This window comes from Xiphophorus couchianus, chromosome 15 (assembly GCF_001444195.1).
Source record: "Xiphophorus couchianus chromosome 15, X_couchianus-1.0, whole genome shotgun sequence".
Classification (NCBI taxonomy): domain Eukaryota; kingdom Metazoa; phylum Chordata; class Actinopteri; order Cyprinodontiformes; family Poeciliidae; genus Xiphophorus; species Xiphophorus couchianus.
The window spans coordinates 9892348-9907190 of NC_040242.1; the positions used below are offsets into that span (position 1 = coordinate 9892348).

At 40.8% G+C, this 14843-nt stretch overlaps 1 protein-coding gene across 2 annotated transcripts in view; it reads right to left on the reverse strand.

Moving 5' to 3' along the window:
- Positions 1-34: 34 nt before the first annotated feature.
- akap12b (A kinase (PRKA) anchor protein 12b) overlaps positions 35-14843 on the reverse strand; it is a 48244-nt gene continuing 33435 nt past the window's right edge. Inside the window, exons 1-3 of one of the 2 annotated variants that reach the window (XM_028040862.1) lie at positions 10901-11166; positions 3741-7787; positions 35-2087 (exon numbers count right to left, since the gene is read on the reverse strand). In XM_028040862.1, the coding sequence (XP_027896663.1) occupies positions 3745-7787; positions 10901-10925 (4068 nt within the window). In that variant the 5' untranslated portion in view covers positions 10926-11166 and the 3' untranslated portion in view covers positions 35-2087; positions 3741-3744. Of the gene's footprint in view, positions 2088-3740; positions 7788-10900; positions 11167-14843 lie in introns of those variants that run through there. The other variant, XM_028040861.1, reaches the window with a different exon arrangement.

Below are 14843 nucleotides of genomic sequence, written 5' to 3' on the forward strand. Positions count from 1 at the left end.
TTCGTCTAATTCAAGAAGCAATAGAGAATCCAGACACATTTTCTCTAACTTTATTGAATGAAATATAGACAAGTTTCTGAATCCCCACTATTAACAGCTTGGAAAATATAAAAGACAACTATGACCATGCTACATGAAACTTTTGCTAAATGGCTGCAGGTTATTTGTTAATATTAATATTACAACAATATTATTTAGGTACATACAGGAGGTATACAATTTGTACAAATGTTATCAGGTTCACAGTTATTGTGGGATACAAACAGAACGGAGGACTTAAGATGGGTAGGGTAGGCTCTAGATGCTAATCCTTTGCAACAAATGCAAGTCTTTAGTTTTCTAGCTTTCTCTAATTATTTTTTTCTTATTATTACATAAAGCAAATATGGATGTTTTACACACAAGATTGGCGCCTAAACTGTGGCACAAATGTCCACATTTTTTAACTTAAAGCTGAAAGAGATGCCAGCTTTTAGCACTGCTAGCTTCTATAAGCCACTAAATTAAATTTCACTGATTAGAAAAGCAGCTCTACATGACTGACCTGGTGCTATTCTTCAAAAGTTAATCAGAAATATGCCGCTTTGGTGGTAAAGTCTAGTTGCTGGACTATTCTTGAAGCATCCTTTTACAACAGAGGTACAATGCCTGACACAAAGTAGCTGGGTGGATACTTTGGGAAGGTAATTGGATGCAACTGGTGTCCTAGTCCTATGATCGATGGAGAGACCATGGCTCCCTGATTAATCCTAACTGAATTTGGCTTTTAGATTAACAGAAAAAAATTAGCTTCTGTATTTATTTCTGGTACCATGAAATTTGTGCCTTTCTAAATCATCCCTCGCTCTGTTTGTGTCCTCCCTGGTGCCAGTATTAATGAACCTGAGCTATAGCGCTTGGTGAAGAACACAACGTTGTGCAGAACTAGCTCACCCTCAACGTGACCCCAAGAAACCAGGGATTAAAGGGTGTAAAGGGTTTTTTTCCCATAAGAAAATGGTGAAAAACATATGAACTTTCTGTGTTTCTGCACAGAAAGTGAAGAAGTAATTAATCAGGAAACATTAAACACCGTACACATGAAATGATTTGAGTTTTGTCATAAATTCATGTCGAACCAGTGTTAAAAACTGGCATGTGTATTCTTTGTAACACAGCAAATACTTCTGCCACATTATAAGCTCATAGTATTTTATTATCACATTAAACAATGTGTGACAATGTCTTTTCACAGTATATCAGGCAGTGAATTTGTCTTATGTACATGAATCTCATGAAATATTAAGTGGGAATGCAGAGTGAAGCACACGATGTGATAAATTCAAGCACGTGGTGCATTTTTAGTAGTTATTATTTTAATCTCTGCTCCTCTGCCTGTGGAATAACACTTGTACCATGACTGAGTTATATTTACCTACAAAGCCTTGAAATAATTTTCTTGTATGCAACTTTTTTTTTATGTATATCATTATTCAGCCGGATGCAATTTATAAGAAAGTTTAAGACGTGTCCGCATCAAGTTTAAAACAAAAAAAATACCTGTTGCACGACAGCATAACGTGAAGTCCTTACGATAAACAAAACGAGACAAAATGAAAAGTAAAAATAAAACACATATGTTGTGAATGAATGAATGAATAATCAAGATATAAATACAATATACATGATAATAATCACCCATCTTTTCACCTTCTCACACCGCTGCTACTATGCACATAAAAATTCACACTCTTGCATACGAAACACTTCCACTCTTGTCCACCAGGTTGCAGCGGGGGCAATGAGAAGTCACTGAAGGTACACAGGTGTGATAACAAGCCAAACAGGATGTTTCTGAGGGACTGGACATGCATGAGTGTTAAGGTGAGTGAGGGTGCAGTGAGCCGTCATGGTGCTGTGACAGAGCTGCAAGGGAGAGTCAGAGGACAGGTGGGAGGAGAGAGGAGGAGCTGTTTCTCAGTCTCTCTGTGCAGGATGGGTTCAGTCATAGGTGACACCACAGAACATCCTCTCTCATTTGATCTTTCTCTCTCTCGCTTCCTGGTCCTGACAAGTGCGCCTCCCAGGCAACGGTGCTGCATCCTCACCTGTGGACAAGGCAAAAAATATGATTTTAGAACAAGAGACCACCTATGGGTTACCATACAGTAACCCATAAGTGCAAATTTAAGTGACAGGTTGTACATTTTGTGGTGACATTCTTTTAAGTCCAAAGTCCAAAGCAGACTTCTACCATTTATAACCAACTCTGCTTCCAAAAACATTAAAGCAATTTGTGCAGACAACAATTAATGGACCTCTAAAGCATAATTTTCTTTCATTTCCAGTAGGCAGCTCTGTACACCAAGAACTAATGTTCTTTGTTTTTCCTTTTTACACAGGAAATCGAACAAGACACATTTATTTGAAACAGGAGTTAGTGTGCAAGCAATGATCTTCCTGTGTGAAACATACTGAAAATTAAATGTAAAGCAGTTTTGGTCAGAGTTACTGTTGGAAAAAGGGAAAATTATGTACAAAAACTATGTTTTTAAGTCATTTTATACATTTTGACACTATATTTCTACTAGGTAGTTATGCTTAGCACAAATGTTTTTCATGTTCTGCTCTCAGTATGTGTTTCAAACAGGAAGATCATTTGTGCTGAACTGCGTCCTTGCTACTTTTTCATGTAAATAATGACCTGCAGACATGATAAAAGTACATTGATCTGGTTTCCCATAAACCACTATAATGTTTTAGAGTTTGGAGTTGTTTTAAGATCTCTGAAGCTGTCTTGGTCTGCAGTCCTCTTCAAGTAGCTTCAGCTAATCTGGATTTATACTAAATGAAACGTTCACTGCAGATAAAATGAATTCAGGATATGACATAAAATAACACACAATATTAAAACTGAAAAATGACAACAAATACTTTATATTTGTATACACTGCAAAAGAGTCACTACTCCCCTTACAATTTTTTTAATTAAGTTTTTGATCCAGTTCATTTTTAATAGTAGAAGTCCACAACAATGTTGTCTTGTGGTACTATAAACTCCTACTCTCGTTTACAGTGTTTTCTTTTAGGCAAAAAATATGTGTGCTTTTTAAATGCTTCACTGGAGCCCACATTTTTCCTGTTTTCCTTTTTCCTCTTAGTATAGGCGTTAGAAGTAAACCAGCATGACAGAATAATAAATATGAAGCAAACTATTCATTGGTCATGTCAGCTAACATCAGCTTAAAGTCTGCATCTGCTAACCTAGATATATAAGACTTGTAGATTAAGTCAAAACTGGGGAAAGATAAACAACTTCTGTTCTTTGAAGCTTTGTAATCAAACCTTACAAATGCTGACTTCGACATGGTTTCTGGACTCCATACAGAGCCGGTGATAGAAGAAAAACAGGAGGAGAGAGCAGAGGAATCATAATCAGCCTTTCAGCACAAGTTCATCTGCCCCTCACACACACCGCTTCCCTTTAAGACCCGAGCCTACAAAGACGGGGGTCAATGGCGGCATTCCTGCTTTGATATCAAAGGTACCCTGGTTACTCAAAGCCTGAACAAAAGCTTTTTCATCTAGTTGGTGTGCAAATCCCCTCCCTACTCTCTAATAAAAGTAGGACCCATTGATGTAAAAAAGAAAAACACCATTTGATAAGCCAGCAAAAGAATCCCTGCTTTTTTCCAACATTATTTAGTAAAAGGATTTGCTTTAAATAAAAAAATATGCTTTATGGTGTAATGTAGTCTTACCTGCTCATGACGCTGCTGTGATCTCTGTAGACACAGGCTCGATCTCCTTCACTGCCTCCTCAATCACCTCGATCACTTGCGCCATCACCTCTGCACACTTTGCTGATGGTTTTTGCTCCTGTTGGCTTTCGTCTGCGTCCAAGCGTTGACTGGCAGCAGCAGCTTCAGCAGAGCTGGACTCCTGAGGTTCTTCTGTCAGGTCTGAGAGTTTGTTTTGTCTTGAAGGATTCTCAGCTGTCGCGCTGGTGTTTGAACTCTCACCATCTAGCATCTTCACGGTTTCTACTTTCACGGGCTGCTCTTCAACCTCCTCGGCCGATTGCAGGACCACCTGTGTTGGCATGTGGGTCTCAACCGCCTTCTCCTTTTTCTCCTCTGAAAGGGCCTCCGACTGGTTTCCATTCTCAGAGGTTTCTTTCACTTCTACCTCCTGATCTTTTTCACTTTCTTCAACGTCTTCGCCTTTGATCTCTGTTATTTCTTCCTCAATGACAGCATCTTCACTTACTTGTACTTCCACAGCTTTCTTCAAGTCCTTTTTGGGTTCCTCCTCCTCATTGTTGTCCTCTTTAATGTTTTCTGTGATCTCTATTGGGACAGTCTCTATGACCTCCACAGCAACACATAAGGGCTGAGGGGATTTTTGATCTGGTTTCTCATAGACGTCAGGAACAGGGGTGTCAGTGATGACAACTTGGTCAGCTGTGATGCCGGTCTCACCCTCTATGGTAGCTGTTGCCTGGACTGGTGTTGGGATGGTTGCTATTGGCTTTTTGGGTTGTGGTGCATCTTCTAAAACTTTATCTACAGCCTCCTTGATGACAGTTTTTGCAATGACCGCACTCTGAGTCTCAATCTCTGTGTTCTTCTTGGCCTCATTTGGAGCAACAAGCAACACTGTCTCAGTGATTACAGCACTTTCCTCACTTGGCACAACAGCAGGAAGAGCAATTTCAGCCCCCTCTATGTTTTGATTTTCTCCGGCCACCTCTTCTACATCCATGGCACCCTCTTTGGACTCCATAGTTACCTCAGAGACTTCTACACTCTGGATGCAGACAGCTGTTTCTGGAATAGACTCTATAGCACTGACCACAGTTTTAGGGGAGTTCTCCGTCCGTCTTGTGGGCTGAATGACCTCAGAGTTCTCTGTGCTGACAGCTCCAAGCTTCTCAATCTCAGACTCGTAGCTCTCAATGGCCACTTCAATTTCTGCAACTTCACTCAATTTGACTGCAAGAGGCTCAAGCTCCAGAGTTTGGACTTTGTTAACATGAGCCTGGAGCACAGGATCTTCTGAAACAGCAGCTTCTTCTGGTTCTAACGGCTTCTCCTCAACCACCATTTCAACATCAGTAGCATGACCAACAGGTACCATGTCTTCTAATGTAGGTTCCACAGGCTGCTCCACAGCAACTTCAGCAATCTCCTTTGTCACAAGACCGATACAAAGAGCCGAGGCCTCACCTTGTGCATGTTTCTCCAGGAGGGCAATGGTTACAGGCTTGGCGTTTTCTGTTTCTGGGTCATTCTCGTTTTTTTCAGAAGCTTTTTCGAGAGGAACATCTTCCAGAGTCACAGATGTCTGGGTGGGGATTTCAGTGATTTGAGCCTCAATAGCACCAATGATTTCTTCTGCATTGTTCTGCCTGGGACCCTGTGGAACAGGGGAGGTTGCCGCAGCTGGAGCTGGAGTAATAGGCTTCACCTCGGCGGTGGACAGTCTACGTCCTGTGCGACCTAGACCTGTAGGAGGAGCAACCAGGTCGTCAGTTTCGTCCTCTGCAATGTCAGTGTCGACAGATTTAGGTGTAGCAGCATTTTCCGCCTCCTCTGGAATATCACTCAGCTGATCATGTTGGTCTTCTGCACCTTCAATGCTGGCTGGAATCCATGATGGTGCTCTATCCTCAGCAGACACTTTAGTCTGGACTGTAGCTGCTTCTTTTGGTGCTTCCTGTGCTACTTCAACTTGGTCGTCATACTCTGAGAGAGGAACCACAGCTGGCGTGTCAGAGTCCTCCTCACCTGAGCCCTGGTCTGCAGATGGCTGCTTTTCTACCACCTTCTTCTTACGTCCAGGGAAGAGCTTCCTCAAAGAGAAAGAGGACTCTTCTTTTTGTGTTTCTGTGTCTTGCTGGGCTTGGTCAGCAGCCCCATCTGGCTTCTCCTCACTTTTGGGCTTATTTTTTGACATAACCAACCGTTTCAGTGTGCTCCAGGGTGACTCTCTCACAGGAGGTGCACTTACTGGCTCAGGTGCAGAAGCTACTTCTTCGTTTTCAGGATTTTGGGAAGCATCGGTGGCATCCTCGTTTTTCCCCTCTTCTTTCACATCTTCTTCTGCTACTGTTGCTCCTGTTATCTCCTCTTCAGCTTTGGTCTCCTCCTCATCAGAGTCAGAGGTCTTCCTTGTCCTCTTTTTAGGTCCACCCATACACATCAGAGCCTCCCAGGATACAGAGGTGTCCATTTTCTTCTTGGTCTCCTCAGTGCTACTGGTCAGTTTCTCTGTGTTTTCAGTTTTTGGCTCTTCCTCTGGACCCTTGTCTTCTTTCCCCTCTTCCTCCTCAACACTTTTTTCTGCCAGTGGAGCACTCTCGGATGAGGACAGAGTGGCAGACTTAGCTGGTTTGTCACTTGTGCCTTCATCTTCACTATCAGAAGACCTTTTTGCATGCTTCTTGGGGGATACCAGTTTTCTAAAGGAGGCAATGACACTATCTTTTTTCTTCTCACCATCAGATGCAACTTCCCCTTCAGTCTCTTGGCTGGACTCAAGTTGGCTTGCCTCTGCGGCGACAGGATGCTCTCCTGAGGCCTCTGGAGATGAAGGCCCACTGTCAACTTTAGCAGCCTCTTCGGACTCAGCAGAAGACTGGGGATGTTCTGTCCCTTGCTCCCCAGACTCTGTGAGTTTTGACTCTGACTCTTTCTTGTTTTTTTGTCTCTTAGTTGAGAGTTTCTTCAGGCCAGCTCCAGTGAAGAGTTTCTTCAAGGGGCTTCCGTGAGACTTGGACTTTTCCTGTGATGACTGCAGCTCAGCCTCTGCACTCACTTCAGCTGGAACCTTCTCATCGGCACTTGCTTCAGCCTTTTGGTCTTCATGCTTGCTCTGATCAGTAGTACTTTCAGTTGGAGTTGTAACCTCTTGGGTAGCATCTGATTTCGCCTCCTCCTGGGTGCTCGGTGCTTCGTGCTTGGACTCAGGTTCAGATTTCGCCTCCACAGGAGTTTCTGCTGTCTGCTCTTTAGTTTCCTCCTCTGTTACAACAGCCTCCTCTTTGGTTTCCTCCTCTGACACAACATTCTCCTCCTTCATTGACTGCTCTGCCACATCTTTCTCCCCCTTCTCCTCAGCAGTGGATTCATCTGATTTAGCTGTCTCCTCTTTTTCAGTAGCCTCCTTTTCCTCCTCTTCCTTCGTCGTTTTGATGCTGGATTTTTTTCTCAAGTTTGAGAAGAGTCCCACGAAGAAGAGCTTTCTGAAGGGGGACATACCAGTCTCCTTGGATGGAGGTGTGCTCTCTGCTTCTTTCTCTGCTTTTTCCTCCTTGACTTCTTCATTAGCGGCCTCAGCAGCAGCGCCTTCAGGTTGAGCGTCAGTGGATTCATCTTTGTCTGTTTTTATAGCGGTCTCTCCCTCAGGGGTAGATGCTTCTATCTGGGCCTTATTTTCATCAGATGGGGTTTTCTCTTCATCTGCAGTATCCTCCTTGTCCTTTGCAGGTTCTTCAGCTGAGCTGATCTCCTCTTCTTTATCTTTGACCGTTAGAAGAGTCACAGGGTCCGTCTCGTCACTTTTGTCCTTCTTAAGGGTGAATTTCAAGCCCACGATGGTGAAAATCTTCTTGAAGCCGACCTCACCTGCATCATCCGTCTTCTCCTCTGCTACCTTCTCTTCTACAGCGGAAATATCATTTGCGCTTGGCGACTCTTTTTCCATTTTCTCGCCGTTTACATGAGGAGTCCCATCAGTCGGGGCAGTTTCTGTACTCTCTGGAGCCTCTTCCTTCTGACCCAGCGGCACACCATCTGGCTGGCCAACTGAAACGACAAGAAAAGAAAGAACTTTCTGTAAGACTTTGATCAAATTTCTCAATTTAGTTTATTACTTGACTCTGTGTGCACTTTTGTGCCTTAGAAAGATTCCTAATGAAATCCCCATGATGTTCATATAAAGCCATCATCTGTAAGCTTCATTTAATGATGAGGAAATCAAATCACTTGCAGAGTCAGAATAATTGACTCTATATTTCATGTAACGTTTTAAGTAAAAAAGATATTTGTAAAGATCCTAACCTTCTGGTAACTATTTGTTGGTATAACTTTGCTATGTGCAAATGGGAAAAAGCATTTGGGCATCAATACAGATAAATAACACACAATTGTAATGGCACACTACTGTATGCTAATGCAGTTTTAGATTACTAAGCTACTCTAAAATGTGTTGGGGCTTCATTGTGGCGCTTTTAAGGTCCAGACAGAGACACTTATCTCACTGTAGGCATTCCTCTGCAGCTGAACACATGTTGGGCAAATGTTGCAATAATAGCTGAGATAGCAGACATAAACCACAAGTTCAACATGTCGGTCTGTCAGTGTTTTGACAAATGTAGGCGTTTTGCCGAGGGGAGCAGTGGGGCTGCCGGAGGCTCCTCAGATCTTACTACAGTCTGGGAAATTTCACGTCTAAAATCCCTGGGGTCTCTAAAAAAAAATCCTAGAATGATTTATGCTAAAGGATTCAGGTTACAGGATTACACACAGAGCAACTAAGCTGCTGTTTAAACCAAGCTCATCGTGGGAAATAATCTGCCAGTTAATGAAGCCAACTTGAGTAAATTAGTGGTTGCATAATAAATTTCTTTTTTTTTTAACCAAAAAATTTAAATTTAATATTCTATTCAATAAACTGAAATAGAATTCTTTTTTTGTAGTGCTTGAACTCAGTTCTTGGTCATTTCCAACTGAACTCATCTGGTTAGTAACTCTCTATAATTTAGATGTTGTCGTTCCACACAAAAATGTTAAACTGCACATCGGCCTACGTCCCTTGTTTCTGAATTATAGACATAGACGGCGTACCAAGAATATTTTAACTTTCAAATACAGAAAATATTTGCCTGGGCAACCAAAGATGAATGTTTTTTTCTGAAACACTCTTAATTTATCTACTAAAAGTGTGATGAAGGACATTCCTGCCTTTTCTGTCTTAAGAGGAATGCAAATTATGCCCAACCCTAACATTTTTTTAGATGAGCTCAATGTAGTGTGAGTTTAAATAGCAAGGGACTTCAAGAATGTTTGTTTCCTTTTTTTTAGTTAAACTGTGTCTTGCCTTTGCCCATGTACTATTCAAATTAAACAATGCAACACCCTCCCACCCCCCTTTCAATATCTCTCCTTAAAATAAGTCCCAATCCCCTTGACCCAAATTCCACCACAGCAGGATGGAAGGGGTCCCACCCCCCCTTCCCAAACCAGACACAAGCATACAAAAACACAATAGCCTCCAAGCCCTCACTGGCCCCTGGAAAATAAAGGAAGGGGGGTGGTCGACCTTTTTGTTATCAAAAATGGCTACAGCTAACAGGAAGTTTAAATTGTTGAGTTTGACTGCAGTGGTAAATAGGAAAAGGATTCAAATGACAATAAAGGTTTTGTATTACATGTATGGTACTTTTTTTTTATTACCACTAATCTAATCTAAATTCATACATTCACACCAGTTCATCTGAGCTGTTTTCAATTAGTCCCCAGAACAGAAAAGGTTATTAAAGAAGAGTGTGGGAGGAGTCACACTACAAGTAAGCCACTTCTTTGTGTACCTACACTGTCAATAAAACAGGAACCATGCTGATTTAACAGACCACTGGCATCTTCTCCATCTTTTTGATCTCTGTCTTCTTGCTCAACCAACCGTCAAAGTCCTGGGACTGTAAATATTTGGCGGAGGAGGACGAGCAAAGGCCGGGAAGAATCTAAAGTTAAGCTGGATGGATGCAGGAATGAGGGTGTAGCATATTCCTGACACTCGCCATCATATTTGAGGTGCTTATCTCAGCTGGAGACATATCCTCGTGTGTGAGGGTGATATTAAATATCAGAGCTGCAGCCAATAACTGATTGTAAATCTACTCCAACCTGTGCTGAAGTCAGGTTGTGTTTCTGTTGGGGCTGTTGCATGTCTCGTTTGGGGTCGCCTTTATCTGCAAGGGCGGGGGCAAGAGACTGTATACAAATACATGCAAATACTTTAGTCTGGGTCTGGAATTTTAAAACAATAGCAGTCCGTTAAAAACAGGACAAGGAGACATCGTCACCCTCCCCCAACGGAGACGATACTTAACACCCCCCATACACACACTAACATCTTTAAAGGTGTGGTCAGAGCATCTCTGTTTGTACAGAGGGGGGAGGACATCAAGAGTTATAATCCACTCAAATAAAACAACATTGTACTAAACCAGTGAGTTTCTAATTTATCGTGATGCAATCCTGCTCTACTTAAACCATCCTGTTGAGTTAAGATGACGGAAACTGGGAAAGAGGATATGTTTTGGCATGCAATCAATTCCAGACTCCCCTTTCTCTCTATTTCTCTCTCTCCCTACACATCCTCCGTGAGTAAATATCCCCACTGGGAGTTAGAGTCGCACTAATCTAATAAAACACCTCATATCATGGGATGCAGTGTGTTGACTCAGATGTTGGTCTGTACAATAAAAAAAGAAAATCAAAGATGAACATTTGATGGACATTTTTCCACTGCAAAGTTTGAAACATGTTTAAGATGTTCTCACTGATTCAGGATAATAAATCCAGAGATTATTGCTACGAAATGTGTTTGCAAAGTTAAGTAATGCAGATTTTCTTACATTGTGATGTTCTGCGGTAATCTAGGCAAAGCTTTCTCCAACTGAGATCACTCATCCATGCCAAAACATCCAGAAACCACAACGCAAACTAACCACACCCTTAGTACAACAATGCTTTTGGCAATACTCACTTACACAAGGAAAACACACTTGAATGAGTCCCGTTATATTCAAATCAAATGAATGGATACAGATTTACAACATAAATAGTTTGACTTAATTCTGACTTCGACAGACACAAAAGGTAACAGTGTTTCAGACATAAAAAGCGGTTCCTACCTGTTAAAGTAATTGTTCCAAGCATTGGGAGAAGCCAGAAGAAAAGCAAGCCCAAAAAATGATGCACCAAATTAAGATTTTGAAAACTGAAGAAAAAAAAATCACGAGTAAGCTCTAGCAGTCTACTATTTTCCTTCCCTTCTCTTCACACTTTGTAAAAGTAAGTCTTCCCTCCTCTGAGTCCCTCTGAGGGCTTGAGTTGTTTCTTCTCACTTCCAGCACTCCTCAGTCAGTCAGCAGAATGAAGTGAACAGAGGTCTCCACACACATTTCAACAGACTGACACACATGTCACGGTTAGGACCACCCCTGCCTCCCCCTTTCTTTTCTTCCCACCTCCCCTTGCCTTTCTTCAGCTGTTCTGAATGAACCCCCCCCCTGCCCTGCGCCTCCTCCCTGTCCCCACTCAGCCCTCCATCCTCCTCTTTCTCCTCTCCTATCCACTGCCTCAGAACTCATCGTCCAGCAACGTCTGCAGCGCGTCATGTGATACTCCAATTTAGCCTTTACTACTGACAACCTAAAAGTATCAATAATGTGTCAAAAGTATAAAAATCTGAAAAGTGTGGCATGGATTTTGCTACATTTACTGCTGCAAATCTTTTGCTGTATGATGCTTGCACCAGCTTTGAAACATCTAGAAACTGACTATTAAGGTTGAATTTAGAGTCTCTATGAAGATCTCATTAAGTCTTTAGATTCTCAGTTGATTTTGGGTCTGGACTTTGACTGGGCCATTTCAACACATGAATATAGTTTTATCTAAAATAGTCACCATGTCTCTGGCTGTATGTATATGATTATAGTTCTGCTGGAAAATGAACCTCAAGTCTTAACCAGGATTTAGAACAGCTTTTTACTTTAAAATAAACACTGTATATATATATTAACATTCCAGACCTATTCAATAAATTGGAAAATTATTGAAAGGTCCATGTACTTCAGTAACTCAGTTCACAAGATGAAACACATTATAGATGAATTACATACAGACTTATGTTTAAAAGCCTTTATTTCAGTAAATTATGATAATTTTCAGTATAGCTCAAGAAAAGATAACATTTAAGATTATAATAATACATTAGGCCAATAAACAAAATTAACATAAAGATGTGGGTTTTGTAAAAATTGTTTAATTTCTGTTGGAAAGTTCAAAATGCACTGTTAATTAGGCAAATAAGCTTTGTTGGAGTGAATTTGCTAATTTATAGAATGACAGTGTTTATGTTAAAAATGTTTGTACATTGGGAAGAAACCTGTTGTTTCTGCGCACAAACATGGCAAATAAAGCTTATTCTGATTCCAGCTTCTCAAGACAGGATTTAACTGGAACCCCACAGCATGATTCTGCCACCACAATGTATTACCACAGATGAAAAAATGTTAAATCATCTTGAAATTGAATAAAATGTATCCCTTTAACTCTCACATCTTTATACATTTTCAGTTTTGGAAAAACTTACGGCATCTTTTAATCAGCTGTTTTTCCAGAGGAGGCTGGTTTTTATCCTATTTGGGGTTTTTTTGCTTTTCTTAGAAGCAGTCCTAAATACACGTTCTTTCTGTCTTTCCTATAAAAGGAGGCATCCAGCCTTGTACATCATGGCTCATGTCAAAAGTCCTGTAGGAATGCTGATTGAGGTAACCCAGAGGGAACTTCAGCACTTTATATGAACACTAATCTCCCAGCTGGCTTTCATTGAGCTTCTAAAACCTAATAGAAAAGTACAAAACTTGTCCTTGAACATGATTGTTCATATCCAGATCCTCAACTTAAATCATGAACCAGGAGTGCCGCCAAGTCTCCACATGGCTCCTGATGTTTGAATGTTAATAGGGGCCCCTCTCAATTGCTCCAATGCAGACACCTTTACCTCAGCTTTTGTCTGCGCTGGAAGAGAGATCAGAAGGAATGCAGATAATTCCTCAGGTAAATACTGGCATAATTAGATCTGTCACACTTCTGCATTGTCCCACAAGAATGTGTGAATTCCAAACAGAGAGCTCCCAACCGAGTGATAACAGCAGAGATCGAGTAGCTTGAAAGTCTGACATCAGCGCCCCCCCCTCCTCATGGAGCATCTGAGATTCCAGGTTTACAAGTCTGCATCTGTAAATTTGGCGCTTCATCATGTGTGAGTCATTAAATCTGTTTGTGTGTCCTGCAAACGTCGCTTGCAAATCATCCAGTCAGAGCAAGCAGGGGTGCGATTAAAAATGGGAGTTGTTTGGATGTTTGTGTGCGTTAAATTAAGCGGAAGAAGTTGAAAATCTAATAAGAGATCATTTTGGAAAGAAAATTTCAGTGGATAACAACATTATTTTTTATAACATTATGCAGGAGGAGACCCTTGAAATGTTGCTGTGTGAGCAGTCCTTTCTCCAACTGGTAACAAAGTTACATGTACTCAGTCATAGGAATATCATTTTATTCCAGCTCTGAATTAAAAAACTGTCAGTACCTAAAAGACTATTTTAATCTTAGTCATGCACTTTAAACGTGTTGCAAGGATGATGCTTTCTTTCATCCCAGTGACTCATCTGATGGGTATGTAACTATTTGTACTCTGCTACATAACGGCCACCACAGCGGCGCGTAATGCTGAGTGGATGGTGAGTCAGGCTGATGGGAATTTATGGAGTAAAACCGACCCGCATTTCCTTTTTCCCTCTGAACTTCCTTCATGTGACTCACCCACATCAGTCACATTCCTGGACTTCCATACATACTGACACATTTTTATTTAGACAGCAGAGGGAAACTGCAAACAATACAAAATGAACTATAGAGGAACAATTTTCTTTTTGCTTATCAGTCTCTCTTGAAGTGTACCACATAAGACGCATAAGCCTGAATGAATGCTGAATATTAACGTTTCTCAAACTTTCTTCATAATGGATGAATGATCAAGTCAACGTAAAGCTAAAATCCAAACCGGAAATGTCTTCTTAACTCAATCTAACACCAAAATAGTTGTCCGCTTCTCTTTGTTGATCTCAATAATCAAATTAAGCTGTTAAACATCTTGAACTTCTTGTGGCCCAGTCATGACAAGGCAACTATCCACAATTTATTTATTCTAAAGTTTGGAGTCCAAGAAAGGCTAGAACAGTTTCTTTGTGTCTTTGTTTTCCATTTGATCATTAGCGCCATGACATCGCACACTCACTGCAATGACCAGCTGAGTCCAAAGAGACAAAAAGATAAAGATCTTAAATTGTAAAACTCTTAAACCCAAATAGGACGAGCAGAACTCTCGATTACAAGCTAAAGCAGATGGATGTAAACAAGAGCCGGTGGCTGGTTATCCTGTGATGCATTTATCTCTGGACCTGAACATTTCCCAGTTGCAAGTTGGGAAATAACAGCACTGTCCTCAGTAACAAGCTAACTATTATTAGCAACACAAGCTAATAGCAATGTAACTTTTTAGAACTATGTACGGTAATTATTTATAAAGCGCCTTTCAAGATATAAAATGAGCCAAAAATGGGTAAAAAATAAAAATAACATTTATGTTTTTAAATATTTAATTCGATCCAGTTTTATTTATGTAGAGCCAAATCACAACAAAATCCTTTCAATTCAATCATACATGCGTTCAAATTGATGCTAGTTATCAAGCAGTACAGTAAGCTCAATTAATATTTTAAAAAGTTTCTATCTGCAGAAACCCAACAGTGCTGATCTTACATTACATGCATTCAAATACTAAAGGAGCATGATCAATATTAAGAATTGTGTATGAAAGATTTACATGAAAAGCAACCATTTTATCAAACCAGTTGCAGTGCTCAACTGGTGTTAGAACCAGCTTAGCACTGGTTATTCGTAGTTCCACAGCTCCAGGTTCTGGCGCTTGACCACAAGATTTGGTACCAACACAGCTCTGGGATTAATAACATTTATTATATTTAATTTCACACACACACAGGGTGTCTG